This window comes from Gouania willdenowi, chromosome 8 (assembly GCF_900634775.1).
Source record: "Gouania willdenowi chromosome 8, fGouWil2.1, whole genome shotgun sequence".
In the NCBI taxonomy this organism is placed as follows: Eukaryota; Metazoa; Chordata; class Actinopteri; order Blenniiformes; family Gobiesocidae; genus Gouania; species Gouania willdenowi.
The window spans coordinates 18,682,647-18,697,109 of record NC_041051.1 but is presented as its reverse complement, the minus strand read 5'-3'; the positions used below and the strand labels follow the sequence as shown (position 1 = coordinate 18,697,109).

The following is a 14,463-nucleotide window of genomic DNA, read 5'->3' as shown; positions in this document are numbered from 1 at the left end:
TGGACAATTGTCACATGTCACATTGTCCAGGTCATGTGACCTGGACAATGCATCACTTTACAGGCTCGGAAATATTCATTGGGCTAAGGCTTTTGTTAGTAGTTTTTTGCCTGTTGAACTCCTGGTCATATCCGAGGCAAGCAAAAAGTTTAAAACTGCTTCTGAGGAGGTTAAAAAGACGCCGCCGAGACCCGGCCCCCTCCGCCAACCAGCCTTCCGCCCGGTGCTGGACACCGCTTCGTGCACGCCGGGTCGCCCGTCCTCCGTCCGTTCCAACCCCGGGCGGCACGCCAACCCCCAGCGACAGGGGTCGACGATGGCGGCGAGGCCAGGGAGTAGGGGGGAGCGCCACCAATGCGGCGAGGCGGTCCGAGCGCCGGGCCTCCGACGGTAGAGAGAGGAGGGCGTTGTCTGCTCCTCCTCCAGCCGCGGCGTGAGCCCAGCCCGACCAACCCAGCCCTTAGAGCCAATCCTTATCCCGAAGTTACACGTCAACTACTGGCTGCATACACAATCAAAAGACACGAGAGGCGGGCCCGAATGTTTGCTGATTTTTGCGACAGTGCTGCGGCGCTTGTGGCCACTAGGGACGCTTGACGTGAAAGTTACAGGTCTAATGCCCCTAGTGGCCAAAAGTTACACAGTGTGCCTTTAAGTATTATAATTAAAAAGTTTTACGCATCACTAGCTAACAAAGATTCTAAGGGAAGTTGATCAAAAAGCAAAGATAACAAGGTTTCAAGTCGATGGGTTGGACAAACTGACTGTGCTAGATGTAGTTTAGAGTAGCCTTGAGGGAAGTTTTTTTTCCTCATTTCAATAACATGAATACATATGGTGTCAGTGCTAAGATATGGTAAGGAGGTTCTACCAGGAGCTTAAGGTTCTGTCTTTTCCAGGCCGAGAACTGCCAACAGATACTAATTAGTTCTCTGAGTCGTGAAAAAGCAGGATGTATTCACAGAGGAGCATAATATGTGGCTCTGACAGATGGTTTCACCACATTGAAGCGATAAGGGCTCTATTACTTAATTCCATTAACATACAATCACTGGGGAAATTCCCTAATATCTGCAGCTACGCTTTTTGTATACGCAGTGTTAGAAATGCAAATGGTCAACTGCAAAACACTGTTCTTGTAATAATTAGAGATGCTGTTCCTCATCATGAGTTGAAGTAATAGGGCAGCAGGCCAGGGAGGCAGAAAAAGGAGCAGCTCAGACTTTCAGATAAGCCTGGATTTCTTGTTTGGGGTGAGAAAAATCATATAGTGCTTCAGGTTGAGATAGTTCAACTGTGTTGACAGAAAAGCGGCTCTGTGAGAGTCAAACAATATCTTGAAGCTCCAGTTCCTCATCCGACATACATTAATATTCCATTTTCACCTTATAAGCATATAGGACATGATACGTATCTGGTGGGATCTGCCACACACTGACAACTGGAGCCTGTCAAGAGCCTGTAGGCTTTTTCTTTTTTTGGGGGTAAATTAAATCTATTCTACAAATGCACAAAACAAGTAACCATAGCAACAGAATTGTGGGATGAGCTGGTATCCCGTTGGATGTCACTCATTCATTTTTGTGCTGGAACTTCCCAGAGTGCACTGGGCTTGGGACCCGATGACTGATGCACTCATATTAACACCCTCTGACAAAAGCAGTGACAAGACGGTTGAACAAAAGGCTTCAGGGATATGAAGAGGCGGCTGACTGACACTCCTGGGGGGGGGTGAAGCTGATTGTTGCTAAGACTGCCATTTTGTAAGATTCAATATACACACCAGGATAGGCAAGAGAAAGCAGCAGGAGACCATCATTCTTCAAAGAGCCTTTGACAGCATCACTGAGGAGAATCCCTCTTGTATTACATCCATCCATTAACCGGCAACTGTTTCAAGTGCTTTGTTTTGAAAGGCAGCAACTCGCCTCTCTTTCTCTGAACCTTTTCTAAAACCATTTGAACAGCAAACCCTTACACAAATTGATCTTTTGAACCCATAGATGAAGTCCTGACCAACTCCTAAGTGATAAGATTACTGTTTCCCTGAGACACTGAGGTCATTGACAACAGGGTCAATCAGCGTCCAACTAATCAAAGACCAATTATTTTCCCACTCCACAAAGGCTGAGACACTTACTGTCCCTAATTAATGCTTGTGATTCAAACTTCTTAACAGCATAAAAATTAACTGTTAACCATAAAATTGACCATAAAATTTGCTGCCTGTGACACCCAGTGTTGTTTCTCTCTCTGGCTGTGTAACATTAGGTTTGAACAAAGCCCTTTTTTCAGAGATTTAGTACAGATGTACATCAAGCTACCCTTTACAGAGGGTTTTCACGGCGCATCATCAATCCAGAAGTTACCATTTTGGAAATAAGCAGCAGGTTTACAACAGCTGACGATATCAAGATACATAATGGATGGAAGACTCTCCGGGTTGTCATTGATCCAAGACGAGAAAGCCAACTCGATCTACACTATAGTGTAGATCGATATTTGGATAAGATACAGTTTATACGTATACCTATAAACTGTATCTTATCCAAATATCCCTTTCCAGCGGACCAAGTTCTTACCTGTATGCCTTTGCATTTATAATGCATTTTGAGGAGCTTTTCTGTGATTTATCCATTGCAGACTACAGCTCTCTGAGCCTCCAACATGTAGTGTCAACATCCGCTTACATCCAACATGGCTGCGCATCTGGGTTACTGCCCAGAAAGTGAAGTCGGGGAAAACCCTCTATAGCAGGGGTCACCAATACGGTGCCCGCCGTGCGCCCCAGGTAGCCCACATGGACCGTGTGAGGTGCCCTCAGGAACTCTAGTTACCAATGAGCTGAAATCTGATTTACTTTCCAGCATTTAAACTCACAAAGATAGATACAGGAAAAAATCGATTCACATAAGAATCGGAATCAAATCAAATCGTGAGACAGCCAAAGATTCACTTCCTTAGATGACAGATGTATGTTATATATGATATCTTTCTATAAAAGCAAGGAATCTCTGTCAGTCTATCTGTTTGTCTGTATGTGTGTTCCTCAAATATCTCTGCAGATCAGGATCAGACTGTCCTGACAGTTTCAACATGGCTGCTGCTTGGTTCAAGGGTGTGCGACGTCGGATTTGTTTATCTGATCTGCAATGATATTGGGGTGGTGTGTAGCTCAGTGGGTTGAGCGCCCGCCCCATGTACGGAGGCTGTAGTTCCTCACCTGCAGCCGGTCCAGGTTCGATTCCCGGCCTGGGACCCTTTGCTGCGTGTCATTCCCTGCTCTCTCTGATCCCTTTCCTGTGAAGCAACTGTCATATAAAGGCCACTAGAGCCCAAAAAAACTTTAAAAAAAAAAAAAAAAACTGCAATGATATTGTTAATAAATTATTTCATAAATGCTTCACAAATTCCATTAGAGTCCTACCTCTACAGTGATGATGTCATCAGTCCTACCGCTACATTGATATGTCATCAGTCCTACCTCTACAGTGATGATGTCATCAGTCCTACTGCTACATTGATATGTCATCAGTCCTACCTCTACAGTGATGATGTCATCAGTCCTACCGCTACATTGATATGTCATCAGTCCTACCTCTACAGTGATGATGTTGTGTTTCCCCTTCTAATTTGAAAATGTGCTCATATAGACAAACTCTCCATAGACACCGACGTGATATTAATACGAAATTTATTAATACAGCAATTTTAGTGTCTAAACCAAGCTCCATGGCCAGCTTGAGAGAGATGCATGACCGAATATGCAAGCTCTGCCCGACCAACAACAGATACAGGTTATATTGTCTCCCAGAGTATGCGTCACACATCTGAAACCTATTTGCAGATGTAGGGCATGCCTTATAAGTTCAGGACACTTCACACACATACCAATATAGGCTTGAGCACAGGCGCCGACTTTCCAAGAGAGAGGTTAACTTTCTAACCTTAGGCATTGCAAACACCACATTCCATTCTAGATATAGAACACCTGAAACTACTTCCTAAAGAAAGACCCAACATATGTCATTTTAGGTTTAATACACTTCATATTTTAGGCATAATACACTACATTGATGTCATCAGTCCTACCTCTACAGTGATGTCATCAGTCTTACCTCCACAGTGATGATGTCATCAGTTTTACCTCTACAGTGATGACATCCCACCTTTAAACACAACCGCATTTGGCCATCCATGAAAAAGATACTTACCCTCCCACTTTTCTATAGCAACACATACTTCCTATGGGCACTGCACTAGTATTTTAAAAAACGCAAGATGGATTTTTTTAAAATATGACATAATTGTTCAATTTTACATGTTTCAAGATTAGTTAAAAGTTCTTTGTTAGTGGCTAGAAAAATAGGAACATGAAGGATTTTCCATGAAATGTAATGAAAATGAAACAATTGCATAAATTAGGAGAAATAAAGTATGTCATGTTGAAACCTCAACATTTCCTGCCATCATTACGTTACTGGTAGCTTCCTTATTATCTTGCCCTAAAATGAAACTGGGAAGTTTTAGTATTTAGGAAGGGCTTTTTTAACTGGTAGCCCTTCGGACTACACAGTACCTATGAAGTAGATCACAGTTTCAGATTTGTTGGTGGCCCCTGCTTTATAGTTTCGTCTGGATGTTTCTGTGGAAAAAACTCACAACTGCAGGACCAAAAAGACAAGAAATTCCTGTTTTCTTTGGCCCAATCAAAAAAAGAGGCACAATTTACATAAAACTCAGACATTCAATCAAAATCAAACACATTAAACAGGGTTGTTGTATTACACATTACATAGTCTGCTGATCAGGTATTGACCTAAGCACACGCATATACTGTAAAAATGGCTGCCTTGTACGACCACAACACACACAACGTTCCTCATCCATCAATCGGAACCACCTCCCCCTTCCCTGTCCAATGCGTGGCACAAACACCCACACGTCGCACACATCGCTTCACAGATGTGCTAGCATACACTCACAGTTTTGTCCACAGAACTGAGCTTGTTGGAATCAAATTATCTCACTCTGCCCTCTCATGGTTTGCCGCCCACAGAAGGAGAAGGGCAAGTAGAGTCAATCCCACTGCACTAAAGACTGGACTGCCTCACAGTGCGTCCTCCGGACTTCAATACAAATCAGCCTTCCTCCAGTCGGCTGGAGTTGGCCCTTCTCCCGGGGCCTGCGGGTAGCGGCATTAAAAACATAGAAAGAGAAACACAGACAATAACAGGCCTTATAAAACAGCAAGCCCTACAAAAAACCTCTTTATATCAAACTGGGAAATAAATCAGACACTCCAACAGTCTCTTTAGGATTCAACTCATTTGGGCTGTTATGAGGTGCTGAGGAGAATATCAGCAGCATCGGAATCAGTCCAAGATGCAAACCAATCCTGCTCTTGGGAGCACATCTGTGGTTTTTCAGGTCACAGCAAGGATAATTTGATAGCAAACAACCTGAAAACCAACTCACTGTACCCTCACTTTCCATCTCTTCCTGTCATTCTCTCACAGAGACAGGAATAATAAAAATGAGTCACCTAAACAACCAAGCGAACTCTAACTCTTTTGAACAGCCTGTGAATTTTCTGAGTCAAAAATATGCATTGCCTCAAGGAAAAGAAGGTGATGCATTCCGCACGTCTGGTTAAGACAATAAATGGACCCAATAATGGGTAAGGATGAAGTAATTGTGTTAAAAAGTTATTGTTTGTTGAATCGCTTAATGAAATGCCCTGAATCTAATCGGCTTGATGTGTAATTTGATTTAAGTGTTGCAATTGATTTTGGACAATTAATTTGTGCCGTGTTTGTTGACAGCGTTGATCACTGCTCTCGTTGTCATGCAATATCTTTTTTCCACTGTCGTTTCTGATCCAACAGCATTCATGAGTGCCTTTTAGATACTGTCTGGAAGCATCTAACAGAGCTGTGAAACAAATCTGGATAGCACTGCATACCTATTACCTACAGTTTATCACTTCTGTAAAAGCTCAGGCTTTTACAGCTCAGATTAAAAAAACAAAAAAAAACAACAGAAAATCATATCCATTGGTTTGTTGAGAATACGCTTCTGCTATCCACAGATACTGTGACCAGCGTTGGAATGGAAACAAGCTGCTGAAGGCCTTCAAATGTGCACAATGGAAGTATCGCCTTCACTGCATGTACGCACAAATGAACACGGCAGACGTTTGGTGCCATTAAGACCACTGCTTCTATGTTTCTTATCAAATGTGTGTCACGTGATCGCTCGTAAAAACTGGTTATGAGATGCTGCTTCTGTGCATGGAGCCAATGGGCTATTTCAACACCTCACTTTAGCAGAGCTTCATATCATATGGTTTTTGGTTGGTAGGGTCCTGGGCTAATATTTATGGGAGAATTTGAAGGCTTCAGAGAAGTTCGGACCACTGACTATCATTGGCTGCAAAGCATTCCCACAAACATTGCACTTTGTCACTGCGGTGGAGTAAAGTGATCAAAAGAAACTTTAGCAGTTCATTTGTTTTTACAGTAAAAAAAAAAAAAAACTCAAGAGCGCAAATTTTTGCCCAGAGGCAAATGTCTTCTTTGTCAGATCAGTAAACCTGAACATGGTACCATGATCATTCACACTTCAAAGGCTTGTCAGAAATTTCTATCCCCATTAATAACGTTACAGTAGGCCCAAATGAATGGACACACAATTTTTTTTTTAAAATTGCGATGAAATGCGCAATCCAGAACCGATTCAAATGAAACTCGGCTTAGTAAGTGAAGAACCAACCCGACATAATTGAGTCAAATTTCATGATTATCGGTCAATTACGAGCTGACATACGAATTTCTGAAGATTTACCAATGACAAACGATGTACGGACTTTTTGATTTTTGAAACTGATCTAGAATCTGTAATTTAATCTGGATCCCCTCCACAATTTAATGGAATCTTCAATGGTGTAAGGTCTTTGGTGAAAACGCTGTCAAAATATTTAAAGATGTACTTTTGATGTAATCCTGCTAAAAAAAAAAATAGTAAATACATAAACAAACCACATGCAGTGAAATATTACCTCTTCCTTAATGGCGGAGGTAGAGTGCACTAAATAGGAGATATAAGTTACACTTGACCTTATCACTCTTATGGTTATGGTCAATTTAAACTCCAATCAACCATTATATAAAGGTTTCTGGTCAGTGGGAGGAAGTGCCTGGAAAAAAAAAACTACAAGCACAGTGAAAACATGCAAACTCCATACAGAAAGGTACATGGTTGCAATCCAAGGACTGGAAACCAGTAGCCAGCTGACATTGGATATAAGGCATGGTAAACTGTCTGTCATAGCTAACACACAATCATTGACTCTGGTGATTTGGAGATGCTTGAGAGGAAACCAGAATACTTGGGGAACAGCTGTGCAGCATAGGGAGAACATGCAAACTCCACAGAGCTGAATATTATATAGGTTAGATTGTTAGATTATCTTGGTGTGGGGGAATGGATGTGCACACTGTACTGAGACCTCTTAACAAAAAATAAAGTATGAAAATACAATTCTACAAATGCCATTAAAGTACCTCTCCATTTGTAAGACCCCCTTCATGGTGCGCCCCTTAGTTTGGTAACCACTTAACCATTCTGATAGGCACTCACAAAGCCCCCACCCAGCTCTTGTTGGAGCACTGTGGGCTGTCGCATAACCTCTCATCATGTGTCACTTACCGTTTATTCCCAGCACAGTTGCCGATGGACGGGTTCGTGGTCCCATGGAAGGAGGAGGGCCAGGACATGCGAGACTTTTTCAGTCCGGGTCGGTCGCTCGTATCCACTGCGTCGGAGCGCTCCATGTGCCGATGGTGATGCCGGTCGGTGTCGGAGTAGCCCCGGTGTTTGATCTTGATGGGGGTCCGGGGCTGCCTCCACAGATGCTGCGGGGGCTTCAGGGTCGCCTGTCCTTCCCGGGGAACCGGGAGAGACAGCGACAGGCTCTTCTTGGAACATGGTGGTGCTTCCATCATAGTGCAAAAAAATACCAAAAGATCCACTCACAACTTATTGATCAAATGATATGGCTGTGTTGGTTTATCCCAAGCTTAACACTAAGCCTCTCATGTCCTGCTCTGCCACTTGATCAGATCAAAGTGATCAAGTCCTGCACAGCGCAGATCAACAACAGCAAAAACTATCACAATCATCCACAGATCATTAATCTCATTGTTCTCGGTGGTGAGCGGGTTTAGTTCTTCCCACAATTCTGTGTTCTGCTGCTGTGATCCCCGACAGTCCAATGTTTGGGTGATGAGACACCAGTCCTCCTGCTTCTCCTGAAGTTTGACGTATCATCGCTCATGGCGCACAAACCGACCACTGTTTGTTTTACTCTATTTATTGCTCTTTATCTGCCGCTTATTGCAGAGACGCACTGCTGCCTCCTCTCCTTGTGCGTGCGTGTGCGCGTTTAGTGTGTCCGTGAGTGTACAGCCTATTATTGCTGCTGAGCTAAAAAAAAAAAAATATTCAACTCAATTTCCACACAGAAAAGTAGCCACTCAGTCTGTCAGACTGCTGGATGAGCAGTGGCACCTCTGCGCGCAACACGGCGCGTAAAGGTCCAGTAATCCATCCATCACGGAGACGAAATGTTCAACTGGGCTCAGCAACGCAGCTGTGAATCAAAGTTTGAGGGAAAAACGAGTCCAAAAAATGACGTCCTTTAGGTTTGGTTCAGCCATAGCTCACGCACACACACGCACGCACACACACTGCACAAGGACACACACATGGATACTTGCTTCAGTCTTCCTGTTCAGCCTCTCCCCAACCTCCGATGTGCTGGAGTCCGACTCTCTCTCTCTCTCTCTCTCTCTCTCTCTCTCTCTCTCTCTCTCTCTCTCTCTCTCTCTCTCTCTCTCTCTCTCTCTCTCTCTCTCTCTCTCTCTCTCTCTCTCTCTCCCTCCTGTATATATATACAGTATTATATTATATCTGACTGGTCAAGTCTAAGCTTAATTTCCAGCCACTCAATTCAATTCAATTCCAAACAGCTTTATTGGCATGAGAAACAAACAAACAAAATAGCAACATTTGTGACGTTCAAAACAACAAAATAAAACAAAAAAATGTATATATAAAAATATGGTTTCACTATAGATATCCATCTATTTTCTGACCCGCTTGTTGCTGATTTTCAGGATCTGCTGGTGCTTATATCTTCAGCACTCACATTCACTCCTACGGGTAATTTAAAAACACAAATCAACCTAACAGTCATGTTTTTGGATGACAGCACAGCAAGAACATGCAAACTCTACACAGAAAGGACCCAAGTGTCCACCCCAGGGGTTGAACCCAGGATCTTTTTGCTGTGAGGCACTATATAACACTATACATATGTAACAAAATTGATCATTTGTTACGTGTTATAAAAGGGGAAAGGTTTATGTTCAGAGTTTTACATATATCCATACACACGTATGTGTCCGGTTATGAGTACATACATATATAAATGTACACAAACATACACATATGTATATACTGTATATGCATACATGCATGGGCAGCCTATTTATATATAATTAACTACTCCACTCTCTGACCTTCACATTTTTCATTCTTCACATAATGCAGTAAGGCTACCCTATTTATAGAGAGACAACAAAAGCTTGTGGTCTGGGAGATGTTGAGGTGCTGTCATATTGTAAGGTTTTGACTCCCATCAGGGCCACTGGAGGAATGGTGGACCACTTTGTGGGAGTGCCGGAAACAAGTGACATCCATGTCAACTTCAAAACCTCCATCAGTCCAGATTAGGTCTGTGTGAAGTTTGTGCAGTGAAGCAAAAGACACAAACAGGCGTAAAAGCTGCAGGTGGTCATTTGGATAGACATTTTTATCATAATACTTCTATTTTTTCTGTGCGTGAATTATGGTTTACAGAAACATTTTTAACCACATTTTCACATTTAGAGTTTTCCCAAAGGTTTTCTGCATCATATTTGTTGCTGGTGTGATGTGTAAGTATATTCACAATCCATCCATCATGTGTACGTATGTTTTACTCGTAAAAAGGTAAATCACCTCCACAAGGCACAGCAGTAAGTCCTTCATTCGAACTGCAGTTTGAAAGTGAACCATTCACAACCATCCACATTTGTTTTGTATAACTGTATATGTTTAAATTAAATGAAATAAATAAGGTAATTTAAATCCCTTCTTCCACAATTTTGTTGGAAATTGGGATAAAGTTTTACATGCATTTAATACATACATTTTGTATAGTTGTCTATTATATGGTGAATTTGATATTTTTGTCTTTTGATATCCAACATGTACAAAAAAAGGGAAAAACCCCACAATCCAAGTCATTCTCTGTTAGAATGCTTTAAGTAAATGCAATTGGCAAGTTTTCAGTGGGTGTTTATTTATTTCTGGAGGTTTCCTGTCCAGTCCATAGCCAGGTGGGAAATCAAGAACTGTGAAACAGAAAAATACAATTCGAAGAAACCAAAAATAGCCCGGAGAGGAGGAAAAAAAGCAAGCAATTTGCCCAAAGGTGCTCCCAATGGGAAGTAAAGGCTGGTGTAGGGCAGACAATAGCTGTAGAGAACCATGCAGAGAACCACCTGCTGCAGGGCAAAGACATGTGGATGAGGTGAAGATTCCTCTCACACACACACTGGGATGTGGTGGAATGGTTAAGAAAGGTATATAACTCAATAATGAACTCACTCACAAATACAGTTTAATGGCGTGTTTGGGAAAGGGGATGAGGTGAGGGAGGAGCAAAGAAGAAAAGGCAGAAAAAATGAAGGCGAACAAAACACTGACCAGACAATTTTAATCCAGTTTGACAGTATTTAACCAGCACAGAGCTGTGATCAGAGACCCAGAGCTTGTTTTTGATTATAGATTTGAACTGGCCCAGTCCAAAAGTAATCAAGTGGCAGCTGTGCGCGGTGCTTGGGTCACTGATAACAAGGTGCTCCTCTCCGCCTGCAAATGTGTCAACCTCTTGTTCTCATTACAGCAGCTTTTGTTGGTGAATCTAACCACATACGAGACACTATTGGTACGACCAGTCATGGTTCTGAATTTAAATGAGATATCAACATCAAAGCTCGGATTTGTCGACTAACACAGACTATGCATGAAGTCAATGGCAGATGTAAGGGTGAGGGTCACGCTGAAGCAGGAAAGACTTTAAAGCGTGCCAGTAACTGTCATGTTTACAACATCAACTGTTTATGAATTACCAATAAACCAAATACGTGCACATATTTTAGTCATAGTAGTTGTTGACGTAATTTTTTACATGACGAAAACAAGATGACTAACTACATGTAAACAAAATAATAAGAAACTGTATTGACCAAAAAAAACTAATAATGTTTACAGGGGAAGAACATTTGATTTGATTATATTTAAATATTTCAGTTACTCTTAATATTCAGGGAAAGTAGGCACAAATATCTATGCAGCTTTTCTGAAAATTGACGGTTTGTTATCAAATTCAATGAATAACTTTTTGAGGAAGAGCAGACCCAATGCAACGTTAGTTTTACTGTCTGGACAATAACTTGTCTTATCATTTATATGAAAGAAAAGGTAAACAAAATCAATGACATTCAGTTAACAAGGACCAAATCTGTCTGTGTGTATTTAGAGACATTAACATCATCACGTATTTGGTTATTAAAGGGTCCATGTTACACTAAATTAACTTTGCTGTGCTTTAAACATGATAAAAGTGTTATTAGGGCTTCATACACATGTCCAAAGTGTTTTTTTTATTGATTCCCTTAATCGTTAGAGGATGATTTGTTCCTTTCTTACTGCAGGGTGAGCCCAAACACCTCGCTCCAATTTGATGATGCGTTCCCACTTTGATGACAAATTTGACGAGGTACAGAGCTGGAGAAGCCACGCCTCCAGGAAGCTCTCTGCCGTGATTGACATGTGAACAGACATGCCCACAAAGGTGAGCATTTCAGCATCCATCGCGCAGTGCTATGTATGTATTTTCTACAGTCTATGTATGTAGCGGTGAACGCCCCGCCCCCACGCTCTGTCTTGTGTTGATAAAGCAGCATGAGCTCAGCTACGGAGTGAGTGGGTGGAGGGCGGGCCGTCCTCTGGCCCTACGTCACCGTGTGGGGAGGAGGAAGTCAGTGTCCCGTCTATAGACACGCCCACTCATGAATATGCATAAGTAGGCCGCAAATCAGCCTGTTTGTGTAGAGTTGCTCAGAAAGTGACTTTTCAGAGGCTAAAACTCTGGAAAACAGACGAGTTTGGGAAAATAAACCTTAAATACTATGTTTTTGGGGTTCTGAGAACAAATGGAGATGGTGAAAAATAGCATGATATGGGACCTTTAATTGGTCATTAAATCGTTAAAAATCCATAAATTCTTATGCTTTCTATTTTAGTCAACTATGTGCGTGACCGATTTTGTATAGCTGAAATAGTTCTGATGACTAAATTTTGACTTCCATCATGTTGCAGTTTTGTCCAAAATGAACACCAACCCACAGTATTTCAGAAGTTTAACGTACTTTGATGAAATGGGTGTGAATAGTTATCTGTTGGAGCGACAGAGGAACGATGTTTGTTTGGGGTGACAGTGAGTCGCTACGTTCTAGTGAGTCTAAGGAGAAAAATGCCAACAGAGATTTGCAAGAAGGCAGATCCCAAGTGTGAAGCAGAGTGCGCTCCATCATGAGAACTGCTCTAATGCTCTAAATGACCATATTTGGCCGCCAGGCTTTGGGTTTGACAGATGGGCTTTAAGGATAAACTGGACGACGCTGGAAATGCACATTGCTGATGTGACACTGACTCAAAAAGTGAAACTAAAAGTCCAAAATCTAGTTAACTCTACAATCCTTGGGCTGCCATTTCATTGTGAATGTTCTGCGGGCTGACGTGCTGAGTGATATAAATGGTGGAGCTGACAGCCATTAACTGGAACATCTAGAGACCAATATGTGCTTCCAAATGATTTATGGGCTGTTTCATTTGACTGATGAGGTCTATTTTAACATGCATGAATTCATGCTGCAAAAGTATTTCAATAGAATAAAATGAGTCATCGATAAAGCTTGCATTCTCTGCCCACTGCTGTCCTTCAACTGTGGTCGGCTACAGCAGGACAAAAAAAAAAAAAACATCCAAAACTCCAATTTTTCTCAGAGGTCTCATATAAATGGCCGTTATTCCTCCACAGTAATAGGCGGGAAATTAATTAAAATGGGGCAAGAAAGCGACATTTCATTTGGATGAGAATATAAATAAAAATGTGTTTTTTTTTTTTCATTCGAACGACAAATCTCTCATTGCTGCATGATTATAAAGAAACACTGAGTCTAAACCAACAAACTAACAGCTGGATTCTCACAGGACTGTTAGGCTTTGATAGAATTTGCTTCTGGTTTCTGTGCACACTGTAATTACCGGGTGTGGAAATAGACAGACACGCCGAGAAGCTGCTTACTGCCTGTCCGCTCACATCTCCACTCCTTTCTTATCTTCCCCGGTTAGAATGAAATATTGAATTTTCTTGTGAGTCAGGGTAGGGAAGAAAAAACTTGCTTTCGGTTTTGTCCTCCTGGTTTTCTGTGTGGAACTTTTGCTTCAAAACATGACATTAAACTTCCAGTCGTGTACAACACAAACAGCAGCCCGGTGTTGTGAAGGCTAATGAGAAATGTCGTTTTAGATAATGTGACTAAAATACAGAGTCATGCATCCAATGAAAGGGAAGAAGTGCATATAGAAATTCTGTGTGAGTTAGGGATGCATTATAGAGATCACCTATGAGAGCTCGAAGCCTTTGTATCTCAGACGTGAAATATCAATCCCTGAACGCCTCATGACTGAACCTGGATCATAATCAATCCTCTCAGAGGGCTGTCTACTTTGTTCTAGCGCTGGGAAGAACTATTGTTTCAAACATTCACACGCATCATATTAGCGTTCAGTGTTAAATGTTTTCCATAAATCTTGAAGAGACGGGAATACAATTGGAAGTAGATGCAACAATACTTTTGGGAAAGCAAGATAACATATTTGTGGAAGCAGTGTTTGAGGCTCCGGGTAAAAAAAAAAAAAAAAAAAACAATAGGAGAACATTTATCACTTTGTCAGTATCTTTATAGAGTAGGCCTACACTTAAGAGTGGTTTCTCCACTCAAGTGAAAACGTATTAGTGTACTCTTGTAGAGGATGTGTGCGCTATACATCTTGTAGAATTATTTTCAAAGACAGACAGCCATGGGGTTTACGTGTACGTCTTATCTGCACGTCAAAAGGAATCTGAAACCGGCAAAAGAAAATATGAGCACGCAATTATGCATAAAAAATCTGTCATGAACACAGCAGCATTTCTTTTTTTTTTGATTTACGGCTTATAAAGAAAGTCTTAAACTATCAACGTATGAAATGTAAAAAGAAATACATTTTTAACCAACCACTAAA

The 14,463-nt window shown here is 41.6% G+C and overlaps 1 protein-coding gene across 1 annotated transcript in view; it reads right to left on the bottom strand.

Annotated features, from left to right (window-relative positions):
- pde4a (phosphodiesterase 4A, cAMP-specific) overlaps positions 1 to 8,812 on the bottom strand; it is a 63,327-nt gene extending 54,515 nt beyond the window's left edge. Inside the window, exon 1 of the mRNA XM_028454987.1 lies at positions 7,711 to 8,812. Coding sequence (XP_028310788.1) covers positions 7,711 to 8,006 — 296 coding nt within the window. The 5' untranslated portion in view covers positions 8,007 to 8,812. The remainder of the gene's footprint in view (positions 1 to 7,710) is intronic.
- Positions 8,813 to 14,463: the final 5,651 nt, after the last annotated feature.